At 41.7% G+C, this 27,208-nt stretch overlaps 2 protein-coding genes across 6 annotated transcripts; one reads left to right on the forward strand and one right to left on the reverse strand.

Moving 5' to 3' along the window:
- Positions 1 to 15: 15 nt before the first annotated feature.
- On the reverse strand, positions 16 to 8,846 carry LOC146554917 (uncharacterized). Of its 5 annotated transcripts, XM_085252093.1 has the most exons (10): positions 8,203 to 8,500; positions 7,210 to 7,412; positions 6,974 to 7,072; positions 6,770 to 6,862; positions 6,345 to 6,455; positions 3,563 to 3,686; positions 2,577 to 3,467; positions 2,366 to 2,507; positions 2,094 to 2,146; positions 16 to 1,334 (listed from the first exon to the last, which is right to left on the reverse strand). In XM_085252093.1, exons 1-10 carry the CDS (start codon positions 8,234 to 8,236, stop codon positions 67 to 69), a joined length of 3,018 nt encoding a protein of 1,005 aa, XP_085108219.1. In that variant the 5' UTR covers positions 8,237 to 8,500; the 3' UTR covers positions 16 to 66. The 5 variants fall into 5 exon arrangements, with proteins under 5 accessions (XP_085108219.1, XP_085108222.1, XP_085108218.1 ...); XM_085252096.1 differs by lacking the exon at positions 8,203 to 8,500 and adding an exon at positions 8,832 to 8,846 and having other exon boundaries at positions 2,366 to 3,467; positions 7,210 to 7,362; XM_085252092.1 differs by having other exon boundaries at positions 2,366 to 3,467; positions 8,203 to 8,498.
- Positions 8,740 to 20,254, forward strand: selenoo2 (selenoprotein O2). The gene is made up of 11 exons (XM_085252100.1): positions 8,740 to 9,222; positions 10,097 to 10,300; positions 10,408 to 10,585; positions 10,681 to 10,811; positions 10,934 to 11,211; positions 11,314 to 11,447; positions 11,636 to 11,667; positions 11,884 to 12,069; positions 14,675 to 14,831; positions 15,104 to 15,295; positions 15,385 to 20,254. Exons 1-10 carry the CDS (start codon positions 8,789 to 8,791, stop codon positions 15,269 to 15,271), a joined length of 1,902 nt encoding a protein of 633 aa, XP_085108226.1. The 5' UTR covers positions 8,740 to 8,788; the 3' UTR covers positions 15,272 to 15,295; positions 15,385 to 20,254.
- The last annotated feature ends 6,954 nt before the right edge of the window (positions 20,255 to 27,208 follow it).

Below are 27,208 nucleotides of genomic sequence, written 5' to 3' on the forward strand. Positions count from 1 at the left end.
AACTTCTAGTCAGTGTGTTTTACCTGCAACACAATTCAAATGCAGTCAATACAATGAAAATCATTTCTATGGAAACTTCATGACGTGTGTCCTCTGATGCATTTTCAGATTATAAGACTGCCTGAAACCCTTCCCACATTCTCCGCAGACATAAGGTTTCTCCCCTGAATGTGTTCGCTGGTGTCTTTTCAGGCGGTTGGCACTCAGGAAGCTCTTGTCACACTCGTTGCAGGCGTATGGTCGGACTCCGGTGTGGTAACGCAGATGGATAGTAAGGTAGCAAGACTGAGTGAACTTCTTGCCACAGTGGGGACACTGGAAGGGCTTGTGGCCTGTATGGAATCGTTCGTGCTTCAAAAGCTCTGCGTGGGAGAAGAAACCCTTCCCACAATCAGAGCAGAGATACGGCCTCTCACCTGAATGCGTCAGCTCGTGTCTGACAAGTGTTGCCTTGTACACAAAACTCTTGTCACACTGTGAGCAGCTGAAAACGTTTTCTCTGGTGTGGCAGCGCTCGTGTTTCTTCATGTTGCGTTCTCTCTTGAAGCTCTTGCCGCAGAAAGAACACATGAATGGCATTTCCTTGGAGTGGATCTTCATGTGGCTCAGAAGACCTCCCTTGTAGAGGAAGCCCTTGCCACACTGTGTGCACATGTGTGGCCGTTCTTTCTGATGAATACGCTGGTGTGCAGTAAGAGCTGCTCGGTAGGCAAAGCTCTTTCCACAGTTGCAGGTATGGACTCGTTCCTCCTGGTGAGTCTGGAGATGCCTGTTGAGGTAGCTGGCACAGCTGAAACTCAAATCACAGCGAGGACATTTGTAAGAATCCTCTGACTTGCCAGCATCCAGGCTGTGGGTCTTTAGGTGCCTCACCAGTGCTGACTTCCAGGTAAACGCGCGCCCACAATCTGAACACAGGTACTCCCCATTTTCCATGTGGGTGCTCTTGTGCTCTTTCTGAGCAGCCAGGGACTTGAAGACTTCCCCGCAGATCACACACTCGTACTGGTGTCCCAAGGTATGTGTCTGCTTGTGCCTCTCCAGCGACTGTTTGAAAGAGAAATGGCGCCCGCACTGGGAGCACGAGAAGGGCTGCTCACCTGTGTGGATGCGCTGATGGGCTTTTAGTGAGGAAAGGAACCTGAAGCTTTTCTCGCAGTCTGCACAACTAAAATTTCCCTCTTCATCTGTGAGTGCCTGAAGAACTGACTTGTCCTCAGTGATCTCAATGGAGTGAACGTCATAGATGTGCTGCTGATCCTGTGCTTGTTCTGAGTGATGGAAGGAGCACTCAGGACAGGAGAAAGCAGCCGATGAGCTGTCTGCTGCAGAACCTGACAAAATGATCATAAATGAGAGTAAAAAAAAAACAAAACATACTAAAAATAAAACAAAATCAATGTTGGATAAATTGTTATAACTTTTGTGTTTTAACAGTTACATGCTTTTATATTTTTTGTTGTTTAATAAGGTACTTCAGGCTTATTTTCACTGCTATGCACTATAAGAGGCCACAGATACGCCTAGCCGGTGACCCTAAATGCTATTTGACAGTTATATAAAGCATATTGAGGTGACTTGTTTTGAACAGCTCTATATAAATAACCCTTGAGTTTTTAAAATTAATTTAAGACTGTACCGATAACTATACACAGCAGGAATATTGACCAGGACAAGGTGAACTGGTTGTTCCACAGTTGAGGATAAACCTCCAGATGACCTTGCTTTTGCTGTCAGATCCCCTGTGCCATGAAATCACCTGCCCAATGAGCCAATCCTAACAGAATCAGTGACCTCCTTGATCACTTCTCATGCACACCCTTGTAGATTTGCGTTTATGTGATTTTTATTTTATGATCGCCCTTTCTTTTACTATTTCAATTTCTTAATGGATTTTTTTATTCCTTTATTAGTGTGCTTGCGTTTTTAATAAAGTTATAATTTCTACATCTATCAATACTTTGACATTTATAATATTATATAAATATTATAAATAAACTTTCTATTCAATCTTATTTATGAATTGTTCTCTCTGGGATTTTGTATTAATGGTGCAAAGATTCAGTAACTCCAAAATGCTAAAGAACACTTGCTCTCATTAGCATCCTTCGACGAGACCACAGGTGACCCATATGAGTGTTCTGCACTGTAAAAGAAAAGAAAAGAGACATTAATCAAAAATTATTTTAATCAGCCTCTTTCCCATTATTTTTATACTCAATCATATGTACAACTACACTTGTAATAAAAAGTGTAAGCAAAACAGGATGTTATGTTTCAGAGAGCATGCATCATGCCACCACAACAAAATCAGGAACTAGCTAAACCATATCTAAAACATGACGCATCAAAAGCAAGTTTTTACCAGCTTAAAGGCAAAGGCTTCAGTGGAGGAGGGTTTGCACTCGTGATCTCTTTCCTGCTTTTAGTCATCATTTGCTTCTGTAAATTTATCAGCTGGATCTTCATGGTTGGTCTGCGTTTGCGCCCACTTGTACGGACCTTGACTGGAGTAATGACATCATTGTCAGGTTCAGAGATGAGACCCTGAGGCTCTCTGCCCTTATGTTGCTCACCGTCTGGGCTGCAGTTATCATCTGCCTGCACCTGGCACTGCAGTTCAGAGAGTTCAACATTAGCCTCACTGATGTTGGCCTCGGCCATCGCAAAGTCTTTCCCATCTTCACAGCGGTCTGTAGGCACGTCTGCAGTCTGCCCATCAGTGTGAGTTTTTAGATGCCTCGCAAGCGACAGCTCCCAGTTAAATGTCTTGTTGCACTGCTGGCAGGTGTAAACGTAGTCTTTCATGTGCGTTTGCTTGTGCTCAGTGCGTGCTGACAGGGAGTTGAAGATCTTTCCGCAGATGAGGCAGTTATACTTGCGCCCAGTTTTGTGTGTGTGCCGGTGTCTGTCGAGGGACTGCCTGAAGGAGAAGCAGCGGCCACAGTCGCTGCAACGATGAGGGCGCTCCCCGGTGTGGATGACTCTGTGGGCAATTAGTGAAGACGCAAACTTGAATTTCTTTTCGCAGTCAGGGCAGTCATGCGGCCCCGCAGGCATTACAGGCTGAGGGGATGCCGAGTCAACCATGTTCACTTCTGAATGGGCGTTTGATTTTTCTTGTCTTTCTTTCTCATCTGCTTCACCTGACCCCTCTTCCTTGGCTCTCTCTTCAGCAAATGTGACCAATGAATCTTCAGCCACTGCATTAGCACCTCTTCCTTCAAAGCAGTGTTCTCCCATCAGCACTTCAATATCAGTGCTTGGACCCAATTCAACCTCTGCATAATCAGTCACTGCGATTATTTCAACTGCAATGTCATCCACAAATGTCACAGTGTGTGCGTCTTCACCGGTACCCTGTGGTGGATCTGACTCGTTGGCCTGTTCTATACATTTTGATCCTCTGCTGGGGAGGACTGCAGAGAGTGAGGAAACGATGCTGTCGCCCATACTTGAAGGTGGAACTGCACAAACGGAATGAGGTAGATTCATGAGTTACTTCCACTGGTTTGCACAAAAATGTAAAATACAATTGATGCGATTGCAAGAAGTGACTAACCATGTTGCTCTAAATGCGCAAGGTTTTTGTGGTGTTGGAGCAGATTTTTCAGATCTGCAGGTTCACAGACTGCATGAACACAATCCTCCAATGCAGAGGATTCAGCTCTGAGCCAGGACACAGTCTGTGGTAAAGGTAATAAATATGCAGTATACTTGAATTAATTACCTAAACACAGGTTTGAACTTCAAAAATAGCTTAAAAACAACCTGAACCATTGGTATTATCAAGTAAAATGTGCCTTTACTGTAGTTCAGGCATTATTAGTACAAGTGATTAAATAAATGAAAAGGCCTAAATCCTCAGAAGTGCAGACAGTTACCAGTTCCTAAACAGTGTTACTAATGCACGTGGCATTATTAGCAGTGACATAATGTAGTTCGTATTAATCATAAACTTTATCTTTTTCCATATGTCATAACAGGTGACACTACAATAAGTAGGTTTTAAAATATTAGGTCACAGCTTTCATTTAAGAGCATTAATTTGTTACGTGTTGATTCGACCTTTTGCAGTTTTCTACACATCTATAATACAGACCCATACAGGATCCTAAAATTACAACAGGTGTAAGATTCATCACTGGTTTAGGACTAAGAATGCAGAAGCATTTTAATAATAATACTATTATTATTATTATTATTATTATTCATATTATTATTATTATTATTCATATTATTATTATAATATATTTTTAATAAAAATACATTTTTAACTTATTTTGACTCATTTAACATATAATTTATTAGCAGTAATTTCTTGTGTCATTGGGCTTGAAACTTTACTAAAACTGACTGCTCAGAGTAAAATATGCTGACACAGTGAAAGCTAAACAAAGACACCGAGTTAGACAAATACAAGGATACAAGGAGCTCTTATCCATTTACCTTTAAGAGTTAGACAAAAAACACATTTTGTGAACTGATGAGCATGAGCATATAGTGCAAAGACTACTGGAATAAATGCTACATGGACAGAAAGTTGTAGGTTTTCAACCAGTTTTGTTGTTTGGATTTTATGTACATAACCTTTTTATTGTTATTGTATATTAAAAAATATTTTAAAAAATCTTTTAAAAAAATCTGAAGCCAGATGGCATAAATATATCCTGGGTATACCGAACTTGCTTCATAGTACAGGGCCAATGACTCTCTGCCTGACTGAGGCTTCAGAATTTTCCCAGCAACTATCATCAACCTCGAGCAACCAAACACAACCAGTCAGGAACTAGTGATGGGATTTTAGGCTCTTTTTGAAGAACCGGCTCTTTCGGCTCGGCTCACTAAAAAGAGCCGGCTCTTTCACAAAAAGAATTACTAATGTAAAAGAAAAAAAAAAGTGGTTTTATTTATATATAAATATATACAGTGACCCCTAGAGACAAAGCACATACAAACTCCAAAAATCACGTACAAACTCCAAAACACATTTCTAGCATTAACTGAACTTCCAAACCAGAGCTACCTAGATCACTTAAATTACACAATTGAAAGCACATGTGTATTGTGTGTGTGTATTTATACACAAGCACTCATATATGTTCAAATAATTGAAAAAAAAAAAAAAGTTCATTTACCTGTTACTACCACACACCAAATCCGGTTGTTGGTACTTGCTGGCTTGTGTAGCCACTAGGTAACAAAAGCTCAACACTGCGCCCAGCATCCTGGAGCACTTCTGTTGTGTTTTGTACGTGTTTTGGAGTTTTTATGTGCTTTGTCTCTAGGGGCCACTGTAAATATACTTTTATTTATTCACTCCACATAAAATGTAATAAATAAATCATATAATACAAAAACCAACTATTTACATTTCAACTTTTAACTATTTAAATTTTCAGCTTTTTCCTTTTAAACAAATTTAAAGTGAAACAACACAAAACACTGCAAACCACAACACAATTAAATATAAATTAAAATACGAAAACAAAAAGAAGATGCACATTCTCTGTCATATGGGCCTGCATGAATAAACTTTCTGAATCCTTTATCATCCGCAAATGAAAATAGTTGTAGATGATTACTATACCTTTCTAATGTGACGTTGTTGTCCCTGGCTCTCTTTCCCTCCCACTCTGTTCCTGTGCTACTGAGAGTGTAACTACTGCCCCTCCCCCCTCTTCCCAGCGCAAAGCACAAGGCTCGCGTGCGGAGTGAAGCGGAAAAAAAGTGCGAGAGAGAGGGTGAGAGAAAGAAAAAAAAAAACCCCCACGACTCCCAATAAGGTGCCGGCTCGCGTCGTTCACTTCAAAGAGTCGGCTCTAAGAGCCGTTTCGTTCGCGACCGACACATCACTATCAGGAACACTCATTTTTCGCTCATGACCAGTGGCTACAAGATGATTGTGGACTGGTCTTTAGGCCTGAGTGACTGGGGCCTTATTCACTTGATCCTACATTGTCACCATGATTGTCCAAAATGGCAGACAACTTAATGTCACATCTCTATAAAATCTCAATACATCACTATCACCATGACTGTAATAATAAACACAAAGTAGAATTGCCAACTTTCTGACATCAAAGACTCAAATTACTGAAGCTTCATATATGCTGTATTAAACTGCATTAAACTTAAGAGCTGTACCAAATAGCTGTAAACATACAATTAATTGGGGTGGGGTCTTTTTGGTAATTTTGTGGGAAACCTCCATATAACACTTCCTTTATATTACCACATCAGTATTTGTACAATGATCCTATATAGTGACTCACTAAATCATAGTGATTTATTGAACAAATTTTATTGTTACACACTGTATTTATCAGTACAACACCTCTCACCTGCTCAACGTCAGGAACAGGCAGCAGTTGAGCCAGTCGACAGTAGAACTCCCAAAACAGCGTCTGCAGATCACGGTCATACTGAGATCCAAACTCTGCAGGAAAGACTTCCTGTGATAAAAACAATGTTACTGGAACCCAAATAAAAACCACACCCAGACACTGCAGCAGTGTAATATATTATTTTAACATTTTAACCCCTAAAAATAATACATTTTGGATATTTTGTTTCTGTCATCATTATTATCTTTTATGGCATTTTCATTCATGCATTCTTAATTACAGTAAACAATAAAGAACATGGTGTATTGTAGCTTGATAACAATAATGACAACAGAAATCTGCTTCATATGAAATTTACTGTCACTACAAATAACACAATTGGGTGCATTTGGTTTAACGGGTTGTAAATTATGCTGCCTCACCGTGAAAAAGTCTTGTCTCTCTTCAGGGTCTTTGAGGAGAGTCTGAATCAACTCAAGAAAGGTAACTGTAACATCCTCTTTTGAGGCTTCTATCTGCAACACATGTATAAAAATTATGTTCCTCATAAAGCCATGACTAAGCGGATTAAGGGTCAAACACAGGTGTGCTGAATATGAAAACTTAATCTGTGTATAAACACTCACATCTACCAGGGTGGTGTGCGACGATTTAACCTTGTCCAGGTAACGCATGATAAACTCAGGTTTCACAAGGTCTTCATTTCGACACAATTCAAGAATATACTGTTTAAGGGGAAGAAAAAAAGTAGAAAAGCCCTTTGTTCACAGCACAGTTTACTAGTCATGTAGTTTATCTGCATCCATGAGGGTGATGAGCCTAAAGCCTTATTTTTTTTAAAATAACTATCATTAGTACTCACTCTAGCTCTTAACCCTAGGTTCAGTTGAGTCCTGTATTTGCACATTAGCAGCTCAGGGACCATATCCACCACCAATGAGACAAACTCTGCCACCTTCCAGTAGTTCATCACGTCCTGTTTCTTTAGCACCTGCCACATTGACGCTGTCATAAGCTGCAAAGGAGATACCAGAAGGCGCAGTGATGCCAGAGGTAATGAGTCACCTGTAAAGAAAAAGAAACCACTGAAATCTGTACTTCCATTTATGCTTAACCAAAAGCCCATCGTTTCAGACTATCCAGTTTTTTTGTTGTTTTTTTTTTTTAAAAAAAAAAGGTTGCATGCCCTGTAAAATTTAATTAATAACAATGAAATGTAATTATGCAAATAATTTACATCTTATATTTAATTGAGAATAGGACAAAAATTGTATATAGACACCATATTGGAAAATCACATTAGCTTGTGATGTTAACGATTACATTACACCAAAATATATATATGATTTTGGGATGTAAACTTTAAGTTATCATTTACAGTTACTTCCGAGACATTATGTGATTTTTTTGTATTGAATAATAAAAAACGGTATAATCAATAAAACAAATATGGTGTTAGACAATAATATTATGTAGTTCACAGTGAGCAAAAGCGTTTTCGTTCATTACCTACTGGAGCTTTTTGTTTTTGAATGCAACCTCCAAGTGAATGTTCAACAACAACAATGTTTCTCAAACTCCGTTACCTTCATTTCCCCCATGTTTGCTACCTAGTCTGTACATTCAGCATTCACGTTCATAAGACATGCTGTAAAATTATTTGTCAAGGTAACCTTAGCACACAGGAATAAGACAATAAGCTAGCATACAGAGCTAATTTCAAAGGTATGTTGTATACTTAAGCTAATTTTGCTAGGAACGAATCCCTAAATGTCTGCGTTAACCCAACTGTGACCTGCTCCTAATTGTTTAGAAAATGTGTTTTAGTGTGTTAAGTGTTCCTCCACAAACCGACCTCTGGAGGTGGCCATTAAAACCCCTGAATCCATCTTCTTCTCGGATCGGTGCTGAAAAGTTTGATTAGCTGCTATTAGCTGTTAGCCTGACAACTACCCACACAGCCAGAGGAAGACACAGCTCTGAACGCGGTCGTTATCCAACTGGAAGCTCTTTTCTAAATTAAGCGAGCTGCTAGAGGAAAAACGTATGAATATTAAAAACACACATATTTACATCATACATGTTGCATTTTTGTTGCTAAGGGCTTCTTCTTCTTTATATATATATATATTTTTTTACGTTACGTTACATTCTTCGTCTTGTTACCGCCATCTGCTGGAGATTCTTTGTATAACGTCCCATGTTCCCCCAAATAAACTTCTTTTGCCCCCCACCCCCTTGTTGTTGTTGTTTTTTTTACAAATAACACTGATGACAAATTATTATATTTCTAAACTTAATATTTTCATACACATAATTTAGACCTCATAGAACTGAATCCTTGGGGCTATTTCACACTCGTTGACATTACAAAGTCCCAGACACCACCACACAGCTGTGATTATGAATGACTGGCTCATATTAAGCCGCACGACGTCTTCATGGAGTCTGCTGAGTGTGTTCCGTCGGCTCTGGGGCGCTTACCTTTCAATAACACCGTATTGAAAAAACTACCAATAGATGACTCGGACCAACCCGGGTCTCGGGTGGTGCCAGAGGCTTGTTTCTCCCGAATTCGGGCTCTCCAACCGCTGGTCCGACCTGTTTTTGTGGCACTATCACAGTCAGCGCTCTCGCTACTGGGCCTGAGTGCGCAGGAGGTGCTCAGCGATCCTCTGGGTCCGGAGTATATGAGTGGCTCCAGGCTGTTGCCAGGCTCCGAGCCAGCGGCGCACTGCTACAGCGGGCACCAGTTCGGGCTGTTTGCGGGTCAGCTCGGAGATGGGGCTGTGATGTATCTCGGTGAAGTGGAGTCTTGTGCACACGGGAGATGGGAGGTTCAGGTGAAAGGCGCAGGAGTCACACCTTACTCCAGGTATTGTTTGCTTCCCACATATGTGGACACCACGTTTTGGGTTGTCTAGACCAAAATACTAATCTCAGTTTTCAAACATTATACAGACTCATCTCATGGACAAAGTTGATATTTATACATCCGGGACCGTTTTTCTTCTTGCTAAATGATAAATAAGGTCACTTCAGTAAGTGACATAGCAAACATTAGTATAGCTCACGTGAAAGCGTTCACCCGGGCAGAGCTGCTTAAGAGATTAACTGCCTGGCACACATTAAATGCTGCTCAATAGCTGTGTGCCTGTTACAAATAAGCGCACCCAGCCTTTCCATCTTATTTGATTAGTGTAGGGGTGTTCAATTAAATGTTAAGGAGGTTAAACAGAGAAAGTTCCCTCTAACAGAGGTCGAAATAATCATACTATTCCAAAAGTGTTATATGCACAGCAAACATCTGACTGTCAACTAAAAGAAAGAAAGTAGCTATAATTCAGCAGTCTTAATCCATTATTTATTATTATTTTCACACTGACCTGGGGGTAAAGAGCTTTTGAAAAGGTTTTCTTCAAATTAAAAATAAATCAGTAAATAAATAACAAAAGGATGTAGTTTTTCAATCTTTCCTAACCACATTTCTAGCACTCAAAGAAAAACTTTTTTCCCATGGCTTCCCAGTGGATGAAGTTAGCTTAAAAAAAATCACCTTTAAGGACCATTGGATGCAGCTGAAGTTAAGGGGGAAAGCCCCTCTCAGATTTTAAGAATTGTGCTAGTATTATGACTTGATTGGAATTGATCATAAATTATCTCAGCCTTTGTTTGAGTTGCTAAAATAGCTTGGCCACTTGATGGTTACTGAGAGCTGAATAATCTGACATATTTTTGGATTTTCTCAGAGACGGCGATGGCAGGAAGGTGCTGCGCTCCAGCATCAGAGAGTTCCTTTGCAGCGAGGCCATGGCTGCCTTAGGGATACCCAGCACTCGAGCAGCATCCCTTGTTACCTCTGACCTTTATGTCAGCAGAGATCCACTCAACAATGGCCAACGCATTCTTGAGCGCTGCTCAGTTGTCCTTCGTGTCGCTCCTACATTCATCAGGTTGCCACACAGGAAGCAGTATAGAGAGAAAAATATAAGTAATAATGGTGTTTTTAAAAAACAGATGCTATCATGGCTCTTTCTCTCTTTTTTTTTCATTTTTGAAGGTTTGGCTCTTTTGAAATCTTTCTGGGCCGAGATGAATTCTCAGGTCTGCAGGGTCCCAGTGCCGGGCGGGATGATATCCGTGCTCAGCTGCTGGATTATATTGGTGGCACTTTTTATCCTGAAATTCAGCAGGCTCACAGCATCCGGAAAGACAGGAATTTGGCTTTTTTCAGAGCGGTGAGAACTAACAAAAATTTCACGTGTTTTACTCTCCGTTTAGGTTGGTTCATTCCATGCTGGTGTGTCAGTTTTCAGTTTCTGTTTATTTTCAGGTGATGACGCAAACTGCTAGGCTAGTGGCCCAGTGGCAGTGTGTTGGCTTTTGCCATGGTGTCCTTAACACAGACAACATGAGCATCCTGGGTCTTACCCTGGACTATGGCCCCTTTGGCTTCATGGAGAGGTATGCAGCGGAGAGTAGAAGCCTTACAGTCTAACTCTGCAGTGTTTGGAGGCATAGTAACTGAAAATTACATTCTGTGCTTGTATTATATTATACATGATGACCGTCTTTCTGTGTGTCAGATTTGATCCAGACTTTGTCAGCAATGCCTCAGACAAAAAGAGGCGCTACTCGTACCAAGCACAGCCATCTGTGTGCCGCTGGAACCTGGCTCGCCTAGCTGAGGCGTTGGGCTCTGAGCTTGATCCAGCAGAGGCAGGAGCCGTCCTGGATGAATTCATGCCCACGTATAAGGCGTTCTACCTATCTATCATGAGGAAAAAGCTGGGCCTTGTAAGAATAGAAGAGGTAGAGGACCGAGAGCTTGTATCAGATCTGTTGCGTGTCATGCACAACACAGGTAAAAAAAAAAAAGGATTCTTGGAAGCCTAATCATTAAGCTACCTATATGTCCTCTCCCTCTCACTCTGTCACCATTGTGCCTTGGTATTATGCCTTCCAGGTGCCGATTTCACAAACACCTTCCGCTTGCTGAGTCGTGTCCCCTGGCCTGAAGAGGGCGATAGTGAGAGAGCCACTGTGGGCTCAGTGGTGGACCTCATCCTAGAGCAGTGTGCCTCTATTGAGGAGCTAAAGGTGGCTAATAAGCCAACAATGGAAGATCGGTGAGGGGGTGTATGGTGGCTGATGTTCTTTTCATAGAACAACCAGAACATGTATATAAGATCTGCCAATTGCCCACCATATACTCCCAATGTTACTCGAATCCTTGCTTACCACTGTAGTTTCAAATCGTTACATCTGTTCTTCTTTTTATATGCTAGCAATTCGGGAGCCAATCTTACCAGGATAATCTGTAAGTTAAAGCTAAGTTTTCTGGTATTTTAAATGGGTATATTGTGGAAGACTCTAATATGTATATATGGAAAAACCAAGAAGCACTAGAGGTGGACTTAACCCTGGAGAACCCATGGGGTCAGAGCCGACCCCATTGGTTTTCTAGGGAAACCATGGGGTCAAATTTGACCCCAGGGTTAAAATGAACTTTAAACATAACCATGTCTCTTTTTAGTGAACTGGCAATGATCCTGTCTCTGGCACAAACCAATCCACTCATGTATGGCATGGTGGCAGACAGCCCAGGTATGACCGAACAGCTTGAATTATTGGGCCGACTCAAGGAGCTCGTCGAGACCAACCAAGATGACCTTAAAAGGAAGCAACGTGATGACTGGATCCACTGGATTGGTCGATACAGGTATGAAAAGAAAGCCAGAATTTTTTTTATGGCTTCTACAAAAGCGGCTGGTGCAGCACATTAATTGAAAAACTGATTTGGTCCCTAGATCCCCCAATCTGCAAGAGCACTGAGGGTACTTGTGATTGATTGTGTTGCACTCTGATTTGTTGGAATAGCATCGCTGATGAATGTTTACCAGAAAAACTGAAAAGAAGATGCAAAACAAAAGAATAATTGTTGTACTCTACATCAGCGGTCTCTAACCTTTTTTGCACCATGGACCGGTTTATGTTCAGCAATATTTTCACGGACCGGCCTTTAAGGTGTAGCGGATAAATACAGCAAAATAAAACCAGTATAAAACCAAAAAAAATTTTTTTTTCATAACACACAGGAAAAGACCCAGGGAAACACAGTTAACAATAAAAACGATAAAAACCATGAATTTTACACCTGAGCCTCAACTTTCGTGGCCCGGTACCAAACGACTCACGGACCAGTACCGGTCCATAGCCTGGGGGTTGGGGACTGCTGCTCCACATCCAACTCATTTTATATTGTGGGCAGCACACATCTTCACACACCCCCGTTCTCTATTATCCATTGGGGCGGATGGGCTGGGAGAAGGTGTTAGCTGTCCAATTGGGGTCTGGGATATGAGGCCTCCCTGCTGCTGCGGAGCTGGGGGCAGTCTGCTTGCCTCCACCCCAGGGGAAAGGGTAACACCTCCTGGGTCTCCTGGGTGTGGTTTCCCCCTCTGGGGGCGAGGGTACCTGGACCTGGGGTATAGAGTATGTTTGGGGAGTGTGATTGTGTGTGCAATATGTATTTGTGTCTGTTTTTACATTGGGTGAGTGCCAAGTGTTTGTATATGTGTGCATGAGGGTGGGAATGCACATTTGTGTCTGTGTGTGCCTGTTTGTCTGTGTCTATATGTCAGGTCGGGTCTCAGACTCCACCTCTCTGGGAACATCTCAGGCCCTCCAAAGTATGGAGGCCTATCTCCCCTCACCACACTCCCTGCTGGTTGCTGATGCCCTCAGGCGTGGCACATACAGTCCTGCTGTGCACTTATGGGAGAGGGGTTATGTCAAGGCCTTGAATGGATGACCTCCAGAGCCGGACTCAGATAGCCCATTCCTTTGCCATTAATGGCCTGACTACCTTCAGCACCGCTGGGATGGAACAGCATTATTTATTTTATTTTAATTTATTATTTATTTATTAAAATGTTGGTGGTTCTTGGTGTCTGGGGCTGGCTGCTCAGGTATGTACTGGCTGGATCTCCTCCATGCCTGCTTGATGCCCTGGGGGACGGAGCTATGTCTCCCTACACCATCTAGTAGATCATTACATGGAGAAACCTTTTGAATACAAGCGCGGTCATCCACACAGGTGTGCACACAGGTGTGCACTGTTCATAGACACAAACTACACCTTTCTTGGCTGCTACCTCAAAGCACATTGTGCTGTTGGTCCTGCGTGCTGCAAAACAACATTCAATATTTAGTATTTACTGTTATTTACACTTAGCTAGATTAATGCGATGGTGTTGTGTGGCCTCTCCCTTAGAGATAGGGTGAGAAGTTCGGCCATCCGGGAGGGGCTCAGAGTAGAGCAGCTGCTGCTCCACATCGAAAGGAGCCAGGTGAGGTGGTTCGGGAATCTGACAAGGATGCCCCCTGGGCGCCTCCTGGGTGAGGTGTTCCAGGCATGTCCCACCAGGAGGAGGCCCCGGGGCAGACCCAGGACACGCTGGAGAGATTATATCTCTCGGCTGGCCTGGGAACGCCTTGGTATTCCCCCGGATAAGCTGGAGGAGGTGGCTGGGGAGAGGGAGGTCTGGGCCTCTTTACTTAGGCTGCTGCCCCCGCGACCCGGCCCCGGATAAAGCGGATGAAGATGGAGATGGATGGATGGTGTTGTGTTTATTATGTTGCGCTTTTTTTTTTTTTTTTTTTTTTTTTTTTTTGCATGTTTTCTGTCTTTTTTTTCTCTCAACAGGTGATCCGGGAGATTTTCTTTCTTTTTAAGTGTCCTTTCTCACTGTCCCTCTTCCCCTCTGTTTTTCCTTTTCCTTCATCTTTCTTTCTTTCTCCCTTTCCTATCCCCCAGACATGTCTGTCCCGTTTGTAACAACTGAAAATAAAATAAATAGTAACAACAAAGGTTGATCAAATGGACCAATACAGCAAGGCCGTGATTTATCTATCTATCCATCCATCCAATATGAAACAAAAAGCTTTTTCTGCTTATCCAGTTCAGGGCTGTAAGGTGGCTGGAGCTGTGAAAGGCTGAGTACATCCTGAACAGGTTTCCAGTCTCTTGCAGAGCTCACACAGAGAGACTGGCAACCACCTGGGCTCACATTCACACCTAAGGGAAATTTAGAATTGCCAGTTTAACCAAACATGTATGTCTTGGGACCATGAAAGGAAGCTAAAGTACTGGAAAGAAGCCACATATAAATAGTACATGCAAACACCGCACCACAGTGCTGCCTAGCTAAATATCTGTTCATGCTTATTTACACAATGTTTCAGATTGTATGAATCAGCAGGAATATCTGTTTTACCCCCATCATTTTTCTACCATCTTGCTTTTTTATGTGTTTAAATCTCAGGATGCGTTTAGGACGGGAGTGTGATAGCACAAGTGACTTACCTGTTATCATAAAGGAGCGACTCAAAGTGATGAACGGCATCAACCCCCGTGTGGTCTTACGCAATTACATTGCTCAGAATGCAATTCAAGCTGCAGAAAAAGGAGACTTCTCTGAGGTTAGGCAACTTTTTTTTTTTTCATGAAACTTTAATGTAGTCCTTAAGTAGTGAATTTCTCATTGAAGTGCTTTTTTACCTCAGCATTATTGTTGGAATTAATTGAAGTGAGTACAAGTCAGTTAAATTGAGTCCGTCACTAGGTGGAGAAAAACATGTTTCAGTCATCACCTGCCTTGTTGCATGTCTAGCAGCTGTTTCATTTCTTTGAGTGAACTTATTGTACCTCCAGTTACAGGTCATTTAAAGGTTATTATCAATGTGTCCTGCAGATTGTTAGGGTTCTCAAAGTTCTCAAGAAACCATATTCTGATCCTGAAACTTTGTTTGGACCTGATGGATGTGGTGAGATGGAGCACAGTGGGGCGGAGCTTGATGTCGCATATGACGGGAAGCCTCCAGCCTGGGCACAAACAGTTTGTGTCACATGATCCTCGTAAAGCCTCCGAGGCAGGTGGAGGAAGGTCTGTAGGACAGCAATTTTACAAGCAAATGATATCTGTTGTTGCCATTTTGTTATCAACAACTCACTTATTTTCCATTTTCTTCTCAGACTGTATTTCCTGCTTCCTGTTAGGAGGATGTGATGCAGTCCTCTGTGTTCTGGTGTTCATTGTTGTGCAATTAGTTTGGTATTTGTGTGATCACACACTTTTATTTCAGTGTGCAAATGTGTCTGATGAAAAGACTAAAAAATAGACAAACAGAAACGTCACTGCTGATGAAGTATGATGGCTCAGGCTACCAGTCACACAATGATCTGCCTGGGCTTGAAACACAAATGAACATCAGGATATAGCTTAATAGTAACAAAATGAAGAAGTTTAAATTGCTGAACATGATATGATTAGTGGCATAAGCATGTGAGAATTTGTGGGTATTAGTTAATAACAATATGTTGTTTGTTAAATAACATGATTTTAGACCTGTTAATTAAAGTCCCAATAAATCATTTGCAAATAATAGCCTGTATACTTTACAGCATTTCATTCCTAATTATTTTGTAATTTCTCAAATGTGTTTATTTTTTATCATTTGTTCACTATAATCATGTACATGTCTTACATTTACTCAGAAATAGTAATAGCAATACAGATAGATGACCGTTAGTAAGAAAGCCAGTGTGATTTAGTTACATACCATCTAGGGCAGGGGTCTCAAAGTCCAATCCTTGAGGGCTGGTGTCCTGCAACTTTTTCATGTGTTTTCATGTTGCAAAACTTCTGAATAAAATTAGTAGGTCATTAGCAAGAGTATAGAACCTGACTGCATGTTTTGAAGTGGCAACCCCTAACCCTACTCAAGTAAATTGAAGTAAATGTAAGTGTTTGGAAAAATGTACTTCTAAAAGTACTTTTATTGCAGCATGTTCATTCACTTATGCGCTGCTGTAACATGAATCAAATGACTAAATTGCCACCTCAGCATGCAGTCAAGTTCTATTGAGTCTTGCTAATGACCCTACCAATTATATTCAGAAGTGCTGCAACAGGGACACATGGAGAAGTTGCAGGACACCAGCCCTCGAGGACTTTGAGATCCCTAGATTCTAGGGATAATGGAGCACAACAAGTAGATAAAGGGAGTTCCTGTTCCAGTCATCAAATCATGGTATAGCCAGTTTTTCAATAAAGTAGGATTTATTTAATCATATTTATATAAGACAAATGTAAAAATAATCACAAGCATAGGAATGAGGACCAGGAGGGAAACACAGCTGGGACTAATCACACACACACAAACACACTTCTCAATTGAATTGAATTGAATTTTATTTATATGCCACCAAATTACAAAAACAGTCGCCCCAAGGCACTTTATATTATAAGGTATATAAGGTAAGGCTTATAACAATCAGGTCAGATTCAACTTTTCTGACAACAATAAAGTGAAATCTTACCTGATGTCTTTCATAAATTTATAATGTGAGTCACATTTATTTGTACAAAGCACTTTATAAAAAGGCATCTTGTCTTTTACTTTACATTATTATTACTTTATTACTGTAAGAAACCCCCAAATCCACATACAACCACCTTCAGTGGACTAGCTGAACCTGTTCTTCCATATACTGTACTGACTTCTATGAAAAATAGGCAGAAAGGGCAGGGGTAAAGCACTTACAGTAAACACCCGGCTCTTAACTGTGTGCAGTGAGAGCAGTTTCTATCTGATTACATGACTGTGAGGTCAGCAGGAAGTGGGTGAGACGACAACAACAACAGCAGACTAGATGAACTCAAAACTGAAAGTGCTTCTGCATTTGAACTCAAGCAGAGGATGGACACAAGCAGTGCAACTAATTACACGACATGTAACTATGGCCCGTGTTCCAGAGCTGCTTCTTGGGATTTTGGAAGAAATGGTCGATGAGCAACTCAGGACTTTCCACTGGTACCTTTCAAGTAATGTGCTCAAGCACATTACTTGAAAGGATTCACACACATTCCAAAGTCTCGGGTTGATGGGATGGACAGAACAGGCACTGTGGATCTGTTGGTGCAAACATTTGGCTACGATGGTGCTGTTGCTATTACTGAGGATATACTGATGAGAATGAAACTCAAACTGTGGGCTGATACTCTAAAGGAGGATTATAGTAAAGGTTAAACATTTTTTACAGGTACAAACTTTAGTGTTTAAAGTTTGAAAGGCAAAAGAGCTTGGTTACATAACAGCTCTTTCTTTTCTTTGCTTCCTTATCAGTTCCCAGCAATCATGTGGACAAAAGTAAGAATATAAAGGACAGTCACACACATACATACAAGGTAATGTTTTTTTTGTTTTTGTTTTTTTTGCAAATCTCTTTTTATTAGCATTTTGTTTCTTAGTTAGAATTTGATCATAAACTAAAATAAAATTTAAGATTCCTATGTGAAACCAAAACCTTCATGTTGAAAATTTGTAGAGATTAGAACGTTTGTACACATAAAGGACAGTAATTTGGTTTTCCACTGAACCCCTCGTACAGATTATATGCAGGTAGATAAAGATAAAGCACACATATAATAATAATATTAATAATAACAATAAAAGTTACATCCATAAAAATCTACAGGACTACATGTCGTTGTTGTTATGGTTTCCAGATAAGAGACAGTTCTCAGAGAGTAAAGTCAATTCTTGCATCAGAAATGATAAACATTGACCAGTTCTGAGTAAAGAGCTGTAGTTTCAGTCGCAATGCGAAAGTTAATTTTTCCATTATGTATACTTTTTGAATTATGTTTGTCCAGTGAAGGAAAGTTGGGGCCTCAGGCTTAAGCCACAGCCTGGTAATGGCTTTTCTTGCTGCAGTAAGAAGAATCTTAGTTAAATATAAGTCCTCTCTTTTAACTCTATCATCAATATTTCCTAAAAATAAAGCAGTACAATCCTCAGGGACCTTGTAACCAAAGACTTTTTGTAAGGTATCATTCACTGTTTTCCAGAATGGGTTAATTTTAGAACAAGACCAAAAGATATGGGAGTGGTTAGCTGCCATTTCACCACAGTTTCGCCAACAAGGCTGCTGTATGCCCAACTGCTTACTCCTAATGTGAGGAGTGATAAAAAACCTAATAAGACATTTCCAATTAAATTCCCGTCACTGTAGGGGATTTGTAGACGTTTGAAGTGAACCCCATAACTGGTACCATGTTTCATCTGTAATTGATAGTTTTAGTTCCTGTTCCCATTTTGTCTTTACATATAAAGAGGTAAATCTTTGATTCTTCATCAAATTAGAGCATAATTTGGATGCTAGTTTAGTAGTTTTCTGCTGGTAGGCGTCGCACAATGTTTCAATTAGAGGGTTAATCATCTCAGCTTCAGCTATCTCTTTATTGTAATAATCTTGAAGTTGTAGATATCGAAAAAAATCCTGGTTTTCCAATTCAAACATGTCCTTAAGCTCTTGAAAGCTCCTAACTTTGTCCTTTTTGGTAATTAAACAGAGAGCAGTCATATTGTCCTGGTTTAAAACTCTTGTCCAAGGCTATCCATCTCAACTTCCTCCGGCCATTTTGCAGTTTTAAATGTTTGACAGTAGAGTACCACATTTGTAATGAAAACTGGGATATGGGATCGAGTTTTGACTTAATAATGTCAGTTAAGGTATTTTCTCCTAACAGTGTCTGGACATTATAGTCCGTGCTATCTTGTGTCTCAATCTGTTTCCACTTTGCAGTGTATGAATTATCACACCATAGGCATAAAGGGTAATTGTGCTGCCTGGAAATATAATTTAAGGTTGGGCACCCCCTTTGTCCTTTGGCAACTGCAGGGTGGAGAAGTGTATTCTTGCCTTTTTTGCCTCCCCATACGAATATCGACAACATTTTATCCCAGGCCTCGAACTGTTGAGATGGGATTTCAACCGGCAGTGCCTGGAAAATGTACAGCAGCCTTGGCATTATATTCATTTTTATCACATTTATTCTGCTGCTAAAGTCCAATGGGTATGTTGACCACCTCTCCAAGTCTTTTCTAATATCATCCGTGATTGGAAAATAATTTGAACTGTACAATGAACTGTACACCTCCTCCAAGCTGGAGGGAGAGGGAGGTCTGGGCCTCTTTGCTTAGGCTGCTGCCCCCACGACCCGGCCTCGGATAAAGCGGATGAAGATGGATGGATGGATGGATGGATGGACAATGAAGCTGGGCTTCTTGTTATGAAGACACCCAAATATTTGATTTTTTTAGTTTTCCAATTGATATTAAAGCCTTCTTTAATTTCTTTGCTCGGTACATAATTGAAGTGAATCATTTGTGTTTTTGCGATGTTTAGTTTATATCCCGAGCATTCATGAAATTCTGCTATTACTTCCAGAAGCTTAGGAAGGGAGGTGTTCAAGTCCCTCAGATACAATATTACATCCTTCCTTTCCTTCCTTGGGGATCAAAGATACGATAGCATCATTCCACAACGGGGGTATCTGGCCATTCTTTAATGTCCAATTCAGAGTTCTTAGCAGGATATAGGGTTAAGCTTCTCCCGAAATACCTTTACCATTCTGCGGGGAACCCGTCACTGCCTGGGGTTTTGTTGGCTTTCAGTCTACTGATTGCCTTATTCAGTTCTTCTACTGTGATTTCCTTAGTAAGTACTTCGTTTTGGTTTTTCCCGATGGTAGGTAGATCTAGGGAGTACAAAATGTTTTTCATTGATTGTACATCTACATTTCCTTCTTGCAGATAGAGATTTTGGTAGTAATTGTTGAAAATGTTTTCTATTTCTTCCGGTTTAGTTTCCAACTTTTGAGTTATAGGGTTTCTAATTTTGTGTATTGCTGTATCTATCTGTTGTTTTCGCAGTCTGCGAGCTAATAATTTGGCAGATTTAGGGCCTATCTCATAATAATTTAGTTTCAAATATCTTGCCTTTCTTTCTGCTTCCTGATTCAATAAATTTTCTATTTGTATTTTAACCTCTAAAATTTGTTTCTGTGTTATGGTGTCCTTTTTAGTCCTGAAGATTTGTTCCAGCTCTTTTAAAAAAAAAATTCTTTTAAAATTATTCAGAAGCCCAACATTAAGGTGCCAAACCGTGTTCTTTGGAAGTGAGTCCAACTGAATTGTTTAAAAAATCGCATTATGCCCTGAGACATCCGCTACCCCGATTCTACAGTCTAACACTCTGTGACATTCTTCCTTTTGCATTTGAAAATAATCAGTCTGGGTGTGCACTGAGTGTGGAATTGAGTAATGTGTGTAGTCCCTTTGTGAAGGGTGCAGTAATCTCCAGACATCCACCAGTCCCGTTTCCTCAAGTGTCAAGTTTAAGTGTCTGCTTATATGTGTTTTGCATCTAGTTTGACTAGTCGTGTCCAAATTATAATTCAATATTACGTTGAAGTCCCCTGCACAAATACAAATTCCCTCTGCCTCCACTGAGATTAGGTCAAAAAGATCTTTAAAGAATGATTTGGGACTATTTGGTGGTGCATATATACAGACAAAAGTCAAGACACTATTTAAGGTTTTGCCCTTTACAACAATGTACCGTCCTTCTTTATCTTTTATTTCTTTAAAGAGTTCGAATGACATATTGTTCGCCATAAGAATGGCCACCCCTCTTTTATGGCTGTTGATATGGGAGCTATAATATGTTTTTCTATACACTCTAAGAAATAAAATGTTGTATTTACTCCACCCAGTTATGTCAACCGGTTCCACACAACTGGGTTAGTGAAATATAAAATGTATGATATATTTAATTTGAACAACAAATTTTAAGTAAATCTGATAAATCTACTCACCCAAAACACGCTCTACTGAAACTATAGGATTAAATCACTTTAACAGAATTGCAACTTACTCTATTTAAGTTTGTAAATTTAAAAAATCGAACACAAGTTTATTCAGTTAACCTAACTTTAATAACACTTTGTGTAAAACTTGTTGAAGCACACTTTGAGCAATTCAAATGCTTCTAGATCTTTTTTCCTAAACAATCTTTACATGTATTCAAGTGCATTTTAAGCGCAGGAAGACAAGATAAAGAATGTCGTGTTAAACTGAAATGATTAAAACTGGAAAGTGTTGTGATTCCAACATTTTTAAATGGTAAATGGCCTGTATTTGTATAGCGCTTTACTAGTCCCTAAGGACCCCAAAGCGCTTTACATATCCAGTCATCCACCCATTCACACACACATTCACACACTGGTGATGGCAAGCTACATTGTAGCCACAGTCACCCTGGGGCGCACTGACAGAGGCGAGGCTGCCGGACACTGGCGCCACCGGGCCCTCTGACCACCACCAGTAGGCTACGGGTGAAGTGTCTTGCCCAAAGACACAACGACCGAGACTGTCCAAGCCGGGGCTCGAACCGGCAACCTTCCGATTACAAGGCGAACTCCCAACTCTTGAGCCACAATCGCCCTTTTAACATTAACATGACTTAATGTAAACTTGATTGGGCTACAATGAAAAGCCCACAATACAGCCCTGCAAACAGCAGGGAGAAATTACTTTAGTGTCATTTTTGTCCATATTTAGAAAAATAACCTTTGCTTCAAAACGTAAACTGAAGTCCAAAGTTAGGAGCAGTCTTTTTCAGTGTAGTTGGATGTTGGTAAAGGTCCAAGAACAAAGAACGCAGAAAAGTGAAAGGCCTTGCAGAAGTTCAGTGTCCTCTATAGAACTATAGAGTGCAGGCTGCTCAAACTCAAGCAGTTTGTTTTTCAGAACCTGCACCTTCATGGATAGGTTGTTCCCATCTAACTCCATCAGTACCTTCTGAAGAAATTCAAATGCTCAGATTTAGAGTGTAGATTAGTCCAAGCAGGAGGGCACAACCCTTTGCCACATCACTAAGAGCTTGCTGCACAGTGCATCCTTCTACGATGACACCAATGTCCTAAGGTGTATCTGCAGAGCTTGCTCCTTCATGTCTGACAACATAGACTCCCAAAGTCAGCTTCTCTGTTTCTCTGCTTGCTCCAAGATCCACATAAATAAAAATAAAAGAAAAAGATAAGTTAATTACATATACATATGGACAAGTAAGTCCACCTTCCATTTCCAATCCCAAATTAAAAAAAAGGAAAATAACTGATCGTTCCGTTTTTAACTTACCAAGAATTCCTTGAACAGGTTATCTGGCTTTTCATTTAAGTAGACACAGACAGCTTTCAGAATGCATTCCCGTCAAACATCAACGCTGGGATTCTGGTGGAGATAAGAACTCAATATGAGGGAAGTTTCCTATTTTGGTTCCTTTCAACCTCTTTACAAAACAAAGTCAAAAATATTAACACATAATCCAGATAAGTGATTAAGCAGTGTTTCATAACTCACATCAGTGACGTGCAGTGAGGTTCATGATTGGTAAGGCACTGACTCCTCTGAGTCAGATAAACAAATATATGAACTCAAAAATCGAAGCTTTTCAATTTTGACATTACGTGAAAGCTTTCATTTTTGCTTTAATCAATTGCTGGAAGGTGCTCCACCTGGAGACTCTGTTGTCCTCCTGGGAGACTTCAATGCTCACGTGGGTAACGACAGCGTGATTGGGAGGAATGGCCTCCCTGGTCTGAACCCGAGCATCCATCCATCCATCCATTCACTTCCGCTTATCCTTTTCAGGGTCGCAGGGGGCGCTGGAGCCTATCCCAGCTGTCATAGGGCGAGAGGCGGGGTACACCCTGGACAGGTCGCCAGTCTGTCGCAAGGCTAACACACAGGGACAAACAACCATTCGCACTCACATTCATTTGCACATTCACACCTAGTGACAATTTGGGTTATCCAATTAACCTATCCCCACAAGCTGCATGTCTTTGGACGGTGGGAGGAAGCCGGAGTACCCGGAGGGAACCCACGCAGACACGGGGAGAACATGCAAACTCCACACAGAAAGACCCCGGCCTGATGTTGGAACTGAACTCAGGACCTTCTTGCTGTGCGGCAACAGTGCTAACCACCGTGCCACCGTGCTGAACCCGAGCAGTGTTTTGTTAATGGACTTCTGTGCAAATCACAGTTTGGCCATAACGAACACCTTGTTCGAACATAAGAGTGTCCATAAGTGCACGTGGCACCAGGACGCTCTAGGCTGCAGGTCGATGATCGATTTTGTAACCGTATCACCAGACCTGCGACCATATGTTCTGGACACTCGGGTAAAGAGAGGGGCTGAGCTGTCAACTGATCACCACCTGGTGATGAGTTGGATCAGGTGGCGGGGGAGGACGCTGGACAGACCCGGTGCACCTACTGACACGTCTTCCGGGGAGGAAGCAGAGTCTGGGGATGAGGGGAATGACCCGCCAATTTCCGGGGGCGAGGTCACTGAGGCAGTTAAACAACTCCTTGGTGGCAGAGCCCCTGGTGTTGATGAGGTCCGCCCCGAGTTCCTGAAGGCTCTGGGCGTTGTAGGACGTTGTGGACGCCTCTGCAATGTTGCGTGGATATCAGGGGCAGTACCCCTGGACTGGCAGACCGGGGTGGTGGTCCCCATCTTTAAGAAGGGAGACCGGAGGGTGTGTTCCAACTACAGGGGGATCACACTCCTCAACCTCCCTGGGAAAGTCTATGCCAGGGTACTGGAAAGGAGAGTTCGTCCACTCGTCGAACTTCGGATACAGGAGGAACAATGCGGTTTTCGTCCTGGTCGCGGAACACTGGACCAGCTCTTTATCCTCTCAAGGATACCTGAGGGTGCATGGGAGTTTGCCCAACCAGTCTACATGTGTTTTGTGGACTTGGAGAAGGCATTCGACCGTGTCCTTCGGGCTGTCCTGTGGGAGGTGTTGCGGGAGTATGGGGTGTCTGGCCCATTGCTATGGGCCATTTGATCCCTATACAACCGTTGCAAGAGCTTGGTTCGCATTGCCGGCAATAAGTCTGACTTGTTTCCGGTGGGTGATGGGCTCCGCCAGGGCTGCCCTTTGTCTCCGGTTCTGTTCATGATTTTTATGGACAGGATTTCTAGGCGCAGCCAAGTGGCGGAGGGCTTTCACTTTGGTGGCCTCAGAATCTGCTTTTTGCGGATGATGTGGTTCTGTTGGCTTCATCGGATGGGGGCCTCCAGCTCGCACTGGAACGGTTCGCAGCAGAGTGTCAAGCAGCGGGAATGAGGATCAGCACCGCCAAATCTGAGGCCATGGTTCTCAGCCGGAAATGGGTGGAGTGCCCACTCCGGGTCGGGGATGAGTTCCTGCCCCAAGTGGAGGAGTTCAAGTATCTCGGGGTCTTGTTCGCGAGTGATGGGAGAAGGGAGCCGGAGATCGACAGACGGATTGGGGCTGCAGCCTCAGCAATGCGGACGCTGCACCGGTCCGTCGTGGTGAAGAGGGAGCTGAGTGTAAAAGCGAAGCTCTCAATTTACCGGTCGATCTACGTCCCTACCCTCACCTATGGCCATGAGCTGTGGGTAGTGACCGAAAGAACGAGATCGCGGATACAAGCGGCAGAAATGAGCTTCCTCCGAAGGGTGGCTGGCTTCTCCCTTAGAGATAGGGTGAGAAGTTCGGCCATCTGGGAGGGGCTCAGAGTAGAGCTGCTGCTGCTCCACATCGAAAGGAGCCAGCCTGAGGTGGTTCGGGCATCTGACAAGGATGCCTCCTGGGCGCCTCCTGGGTGAGGTGTTCCGGGCATGCAGACCCAGGACACGCTGGACAGATTATATCTCTCGGCTGGCCTGGGAACGCCTTGGTGTTCCCCCGGATAAGCTGGAGGAGGTGGCTGGGGAGAGGGAGGTCTGGGCCTCTCTGCTTAGGCTGCTGCCCCCACGACCCGGCCTCGGATAAAGCGGATGAAGATGGATGGATGGATGGATGGATGGATGGATAATAATATTCAACATTGCTATCAATACATTTGTCAAAAAATGCCTCTCTGTGCAAAATGGGTTTAAAAACATAAACAACTGTAGGATACTGTTAGTCCGTGATTTGAACTGAGGGAACAAATCGTGGCAGGATCAGCCTGATATTATTTGTATCCCACTGTAACCTTACTGTATAAAGAGCTAACATCCCCAAAATGTCAGTAGTTAGTCATTAAAGAAGTGTTTGTGAACTAAAAATTAAGAATGTGGGATACTGTTTGTCCGCGATTTGAAGAGCCCAACGCGTGCTTCCAACAAAGGGAAAACCAATTATGCAAGGGAGACCTATCTTGGCACTTGTGCAGGTGAAGCCAAAGGGAAGATATGCTTCACCATATTTTCTAGTCTTTGCTTAGAATGAAGTTGTTTTGGAAACATATTCAGCGATGCTTCATCTCCTGCTTTGCCTTTGTGTGGGCGCCCATGCTAGCAGTGTCCAAGCATTTTCTTTGGGTTTTTTTCCCCTTTTCATACCACGCCCCCCCCTACAATGCATGTAGTGAAGGACTTATACTAAACACATTTCCTTCAAAGAAATTTTAATTAGCAGGAATGTAGGACAATGTAAAAGTGAAGGCAATGCCCTGTTGATGTAATTTCTTTAAGTTTTGGTGTCAATTTTTTATTTTTCTGATAAGAGATGCACTGAATTAAAGCAGGAGGAAGGCGGAAGACCAGTTTTACTTGGATGTAAAGATTTGTACAGGTGAGAAAATGCGAAAGCAGTGTTTGGTGTAGATGGCAGTGCATTAAAAATATTTTTGTCACTAAAACCGATGAATAATTGTGGCAAATAATTCAAAAATCACTGCTGATGAAAACAATAGTGATAATCATGTTGGTGACAGTTGGTCATAATTGGCTACTTAGAGTTTTATATAATTAAAATATACAGCTTTTGAATCATTAAACAACTGGAAAATACACCACACTACACATATCACACAATAGATTTACAATAAATTGGATAAACCTTAGTACCATAGCACATGCCCAAATTTCATAACTTAGCATTCACAGCTTAACAGTCATCTCTGTTACACAAGGCTTAAATCAGTTAATTACAAAAGATACCTTCTTTCACCCTCCAATGAGCCCACTCCATTACTAGTTTGCCACAAAAGAAGAGGTAAAAAAAAAAAGACCATAAAAATGGTCATTTTTATGGTCATTCCATTAATAATATTCAAGACCAAGGTAACAGGTTATAAAATGTTAATACTGTAACTGCTAGCTTTCAACTTGATAGCTTTCAACTTGATAGCTGCACTAAACATCCCTTTTGCAGATGTCCCATTGCTCCCAACCAATGACTGGTCCCAATTTTGACTCCAAGTCAGCACTTGACTCGATGACATGACCAGTAGAAATAGGTACACCAAGTTACACCAAATTACATCAAATTTTTCAATTTCTTCATTCCCTATTTAGTGGTGAAATTCCATTGTGGAAACAAATAACATTGGATTCACAGGGGGATGATAAATATGAAAATCAAAAGAATTATATGTATAGCTGTTGATAATCGCTGTATGTGTGACAATCTTCATGCATGTTCATGCTTACCCTATTGGGTACACACAATAACATACTTAATTGCTATTATTGTCTGCTCTACTCACCACAGTCTAGCTTTTTTGTATTTAATGGCTCAGTCACACCAGAGTAGATTGCAACCTCCCTAGAAACAATTGCAATTTCTTTGCTGTCAAAAACCAGTTGGAAGTAGTTGCTCTAACCAAGGTCACCCAGAGATTAAGCATGCAACTCCCTCAGCCGTCACCCTGTGCGTCATGCTGGCCCCGTCGTCGAAACAATCACTCGAAACAACCAAGTTCATTGCGCACCATACACAGTAATTTTGGTTGTGTTGCATTCTCCAACCACTGTTTTTCCTACTGTGATTGTAGCATAACAACCACAAAGATCATCCTGCTAGAGTACATATAGACATTATCGCAGATACACAAGGGAAATGTGGAGCATCTCACAAGTGCTTTATCCAAAGTTACTGTAAACATTTGGAAAAATAAGACATAAATCGTTTTTTGAT

The sequence above is a fragment of the Mchenga conophoros genome, linkage group LG17 (genome assembly GCF_057382185.1).
Source record: "Mchenga conophoros isolate Kocher_MC1m ecotype Shallow Benthic linkage group LG17, M_conophoros_male_GT1.1, whole genome shotgun sequence".
Lineage (NCBI taxonomy): Eukaryota > Metazoa > Chordata > Actinopteri > Cichliformes > Cichlidae > Mchenga > Mchenga conophoros.